The sequence below is a fragment of the Acyrthosiphon pisum genome, unplaced genomic scaffold, assembly GCF_005508785.2.
Source record: "Acyrthosiphon pisum isolate AL4f unplaced genomic scaffold, pea_aphid_22Mar2018_4r6ur Scaffold_20733;HRSCAF=21984, whole genome shotgun sequence".
Taxonomy (NCBI): Eukaryota; Metazoa; Arthropoda; class Insecta; order Hemiptera; family Aphididae; genus Acyrthosiphon; species Acyrthosiphon pisum.
In genome coordinates, this window is record NW_021770124.1 from 986 (window position 1) to 7,057 (window position 6,072).

General features: G+C 36.0%; 1 protein-coding gene across 1 annotated transcript; it reads right to left on the bottom strand.

The window, feature by feature from the left end:
* Positions 1-4,220: 4,220 nt before the first annotated feature.
* LOC103308306 lies at positions 4,221-5,653 on the bottom strand. The gene is made up of 2 exons (XM_008181454.1): positions 4,880-5,653; positions 4,221-4,235 (listed from the first exon to the last, which is right to left on the bottom strand). The coding sequence occupies exons 1-2, from the start codon at positions 5,651-5,653 to the stop codon at positions 4,221-4,223; spliced, it is 789 nt and encodes a 262-aa protein (XP_008179676.1).
* Between the last annotated feature and the right edge of the window lie 419 nt (positions 5,654-6,072).

Below are 6,072 nucleotides of genomic sequence, written 5' to 3' on the forward strand. Positions count from 1 at the left end.
CGGGCCGGGAAAGCATGCGACAAATTTTATATTGTTATATTTGCCATGTGCCACCCTATATTAATTCATATTTGCCAAATTATTATTATTGGTGCTGCTCGGATATGCAGTCTACCGATGGGACGCGGTCTACAAACATGTATGTAGACTGCATATCTGAGCAGCGATAAAAAAAAAAACATTAAAAGATAAAATTGACCCAAATATAATTTGCTGTAATATAATGTATACCTACGATATAGTTTTGTATTTTCCGTCTATAGTTATTGTTGGGTACTAAAAGACAAAATCACTGATATACCACAGTGTGGTAGTGTATTTAATAAGATTGTTAGTAATCGAACAGCCGTCGATCAGTAACCTAACAGTGTATTAGTGAACATCATCATGCAATTAAAAGAGTTTTATTCGACCGTCGCCTGTAGTGAAGAAAATGCCGTTGCATTTTTAAGGGAGCATGGCTTATTAGACACTGCCAACGAAACTTTACCATGCCATAAGTGCGGTAGTGAAATGGTAAATAGTAGAAAACGTGATCGCGGGTGTGAATTTCGTCCGGTTCTGCGGTGCAAAAAAAAAGGGTGCCAGACTTCACGCAGTGTTCGACAAGGCAATACATTTTTTCACTATGAGGACTTGAACAACAAGTGTAATAGTAAACTAAAACTGACGGAAATATTAGAATTGGTTTTTTTTTTTGTAATGGACATACCTTTAAGAACAACAGCCACCCTAACAGGTAGATGCCAGGAGACAGTTACTGACTGGTTTAATATGTGTCGTGAAGTATGTTCAAGTATTGTTCAAAAACGACCAAAGATGCTGGGAACTGTCATAAATCCAATACAGATTGATGAGGCAAGATTTGCCGGAAAAAGAAAATATAATCGTGGAAGGTTACTTAATGGTGATCAACCCGCTTCATCGGAAGACAGTGATGCTGAACTACACAACGGTAGAAACCATGGACGAAGAGTCGATGGACCTTGGGTTTTTGGACTTAAAAATGGTTCTGACTGCCGATATTTTTATGTTCTTCGAAGAGACAAAAACACATTACTACCAATTATTCTACGAGAGTGTGAAGCTGGCTCTGTTATTCATTCAGACGAGTGGGCAGCCTATAAATGTTTGAAAGATTATGGATATATTCATAACACTGTTAACCACCAGCAAAACTACGTTGATCCTTTGACGAAAGCTCACACTCAGAGCATAGAGAGATCATGGTTGGATGCAAAAACAAAAATCATGAAAACGATGAGAGGCACAACCATGCAACTTTTGCAATCGCATCTCGACCACTATTGTTGGAAAGTTGCTAGAAAAGAAGAACCTGATTTATTTATTGCATTTTTGAGGGACATTAAAGCAGTTTATCGTTAAGGTTTTTATACATAAAATTATTTTTAATATTTTTTACATGATTTTTAATTTTCTTAGTAAGATTTTTTTGTTTTTTTTTTTAAAAATATTTTTGACTTATGACATTGCATACCATTATTTAAAAATATTTTTGACTTATGACATTCCATACCATTATTTTTAATGATTTTTACAAATATACTAATAATTAAAATTTGAATATTTATTTACATGCTACTATTAGGTACTATTTACCGCGTATTATAGGTGTGCGGTCTACATAATATGTAGACCGCATATCTGAGCAGAAAAATGTTGGTAGACCGCATATCCGAGCAGCACCAAAAAATCGGCAAAAAACTCCGGCCGGGAGCGTATTTTGCGATCGACATTGCGACCGTCATAGATTAAAGAATAGTAAAGATAGGATTATAGGAAACTACTACGATAAACCGGGCACGTAAAATAGCGCCACATTAGTATAATATTACCTGTATATGTTTTAAGAAATTGAAATGTATTGTATTTATTGTAGTATTTGCATGTTTACTTACTATGACCTACTTATTATCACTTACATTATTATGTATGTAACGACATTGTCATAAACAATTGACACACCAAGCTCCTACTAAAACTCTTAACTTTTAATTAAATGTATTGCTATACGCATGCAAAATGAAATGATGTGCATTCTCATAACTGTACCTATTAATGTACCTATTACACATATCATATATATAATAAATATAAAATTTGCTCAGGCAACAATGATAAGCAATAATAACATATAGAATTATATTGTAGTAGAAAAGCATAGTAATAATATAACATTTATACAATTTATTAAAGCCAGCATAACTCTTTAGAAGACAGGTTTAAAACATTCGATATAATAAAAACAATTATTACGTAGAAGTAGTAATACAAAGAAAAAATGTAAAAAATTTTGAATGTCGATCACTGAAGCCGTTTCCGAATACCGTTTTTTTTACGAACCGTATACGTACGCACTTTTTTTTATATACAACGCACAATAATAACGGGAATACGAAAAACTATTGAAAAGTCATATAACATAAATATATACATAAATATTCGAATATTCACGTCGATACGCATTCGCGCGAAAACACGAAAAGAGATAACGGAACGTGACGGAGATGAGAAATAAAATAGCGAACGCGAGAAAAAGCGCGGAGAGTATAAGTGGTCGTGGAAGAAACGCGAAACGCCGGCAGCGCCCCCAGCGGATCTTATACCGTTATTAGCGTTTTATTATATAAGAAGACTAGCTCTCCGAGACCCCCGAACCCCCCGGTGTATGTCATGAGTGTCATGAGTGTTTTCGATTTCGGAAGCAGTAGTGGACTCTAAAAATCTGTGATAAGAAAAGTGGATTAGTGATAAGAAAAGTGGATTAGTGATAATGATAATGGATTCGTGATAAGGGATGTAGATTTGTGATAAGGATAGTGGATTTATGATAAGAATGGTGGATTCGTGATAAGGATAGTGGATTAGCTAACCGGTGAATTAGTTAACCGGATGGCTGTCAAAGTTTTTTACTGCATTAAAAACGCCAAATCACCAAAATTTAAATATTGCAGATGGTGTAACTAATCATTTAGCCGCGGCGATATTTTTGGGGTCTAGCAGGTCAGTCACCTCTGTTATCCGAGTAGGCAATCCGACTAAGTCGGATAGCGGAAAATATGCGTCGGCAAGGTCACATATTCAGGTATGCAATCCGACTGCGTCGAATCGCGGACGCCGGACAGCGTTCCTTACTGTCACCGAAAACGCAAATTAAGTCATAATTTACGTGTAAAAAAAATTCAAAACATTTCGGGAGTCCATGCAAATTATATAGTCACCGTATGTTATCAGAGTTATCCTTAATTAATTGAGACGAAAAGGTCACGGCAACAGGTATGCAATCCGACTGCGTCGAATCGCGGACGACGTTCATTACTCTCACCGAAAAATCAAAATTAAGTCTAAAGTTATGTGAAAAAATAATTTAAAACATTTCGGGCGTCATGCAAATCATTTAGCCACCATATTTTTGGGTGTCTAGCAGGTCAGTCAACTCAGTTATCCGAGTAAGCAATCTGATTTCGTCGGATAGCAGACAATGTTTGACGACGACTGAGTCACGTAATCAGGTATGCGACCCGACTGCGTCGAATCGCGGACAGCTTTTATTACTATCACCGAAAACTCAAAATTAAGTCATAACGAAAACCGTTAAGGCGGTAAAACTCGAATTTTCAAAGAAATCCTAACATTTTCGTCACAGGTCTTAAGGTGGAAGTGATAGCGAAAGGTAAATACAGGAAAAAACGCGAACAAAAAATTCACTTTACATGTGTCGAGTAATATGACTAACGAGCTATAACTCTGGGAGACGGATACCGATTGGCAAAACAAGTAATGCCTATTTCCACCCAAAGTAAAATTTTTGTAATACGGCAAAACATAAGAACAAACACTCATGACTTACAATAGATTTGCATCTATAAAATTGTTGATTGAATTAGATGGGTACCTGTTGGTTGACAAGTTTATAATTTTGACGTTGCACTTCACCTTCACAGATCTCTATATTGGTTCAAGTCTAAGATCAATACTTAATCCAATTCGTTACAATGGGCGTTGTCGCGTTGAGTACGACGAGCGTGGTGAAATAGAAGTTACGAAATACGAGGCAGTCCGTGTGCGGCAGCGAGAAAAAAAAAACACTATCGTTCACTTGATTAATGACGTAATTTCATTGAACGAGCACGGTTTATACATTATACACATTATGCACATTATACATTTGAAAACAGCATGGATCAACATAATACCTATCACAATTTGTCCTCCTAAATGAATTGTTTTCATAAATTTGTAGTGGTAGTTATTGTAAATAAGTCTACAATCAAATCTAATGTTACATTACTACACTATAGTCTGTTCAACAAGAGAACGCACGGGCCGCCTACGAAAATAAGTCCAGTCTGCGCATGCCACGCCTACCACCGGCGTCGGTCACCAACGCGTCGGTCGTCGGAATGAATTGGTATCGAGTGTGGTGCTCCACCCACTAAAGCGTCGGCGGCCTAAACGGCAGTGTTGTACGGAGGTATTAAAAAGACGCCGCATCGCTGGCTACCGTACATATAATATACATACCACATACGCATCCAATAAAATTATGCATTTAATTATTTATAAAGGGCGTATGTATAAATACATAGACATTATATTAAAGAGTAATGCAATTGTATTACACATTTGTCAATACGTCTTTTTACCACATTAACGAACGATTTATACACTATATTTTTATTAAAATTTTTTTATCAAAAAGTAAATCACTAATTTTATTTTATAAAAGATGAATTTTATTAAATATATACGTACAAAAAAAAAATGATAAATATATACATACGATTTATAATAATAATATTTATAATATAAAAATAATAAAATTAAAAGTCATCATCAGATTCATCAGAAGTTTCACCTGTATAAGTAGGGGCTCTTTTTCTGCTAACATGTCGTCAATCATGAAGTCCATGTCCCAAAATTTATTTTCAACACCCATCACATGTCTAATAAAATTTTTCCACATAACGCCATTCACCTTGTCCAGCCCTTCCTCTAATAAACGTCGGACATCGGGGAGCTTATACGTGGTATTGTTTGTTTTAACATGATTTTTCACAGTTGACCATGCCATTTCAATGGGGTTTAATTCGCAATGGTACGGAGGAAGACGTAAAATATCTTTATTATACTGCTTCACATATTCGTATATTACGTACTTATCATGTAAATGTTTGATTCTGCGAACTATTGTCATGAGTTGAGATATGACCATAGGTTTGTCGATAACTTCTCCTTTGTCCTGGAGCCATTTTATGATATCCGCCTTTTTGGTCGCACTGGTTGGGGCTTTGTCGAGTTTCACAGAGTGGTATGGAGCATTGTCCATAACAATTACAGAGTTGTCCTTTAAACGTGGCAATACACTTTCCAACCACTCAAAAAATACTTCTCCGTTCATTTCATCATGGTAGTCTTTTGTGTTTTTCTTCGATTCAAAACACAAAAGACCACCTGGCACGAAACCGTCTTCATTTCCTATGTGGACAACAATCAACCGTTTACCTTTTCCGCTTGGGTTAGTAGGACCAGTCGAAAGGCCTTTAGAAAAAGCATCTCTTCGCGATATAACGGTTTTGTCGACCCATGTTCTACTAGTACAGTCTACGGCATTTACCCATGCCTCGTCCATGTAGTAAATAGGGCAACCTTCTTCTCGGTATCTCTTTATATTCTACAGGTAATGTCTACGCCATACAACAATTTCGTCCCTCTCAATCATGGCGCTGTTACGACTGCGTTGCTGATATTTAAATCCCATTTGACGTAGCAGGGAGTATAGAGTGGTCCTGGTGAATTGAGGCAGTCCTTCTGTTGTATTTATGCGACTCAAAATTTTATCCAATGTTGGAATTTGTTTTTCAAACCAAAATCCATGTATGTTCTTCGTATTGCATTCTTATCGAAATCATCGATTTTCGTGAATATGTTTTCTCTATTTTTTTTCCGATTAGGAGATGAAATTGTTTTATAATTTTCATATTGATATATGGTTGTCGATATTGTTCTTTGACCAATTCCTAGTTCATTGGACAATATTTTTCTTAGATC

What these genes read in the sequence shown, in the direction of transcription:
- LOC103308306 (XM_008181454.1), bottom strand. Translation starts at nt 5,653, where the DNA reads ATGGACGAGGCATGGGTAAATGCCGTAGACTGTACTAGTAGAACATGG.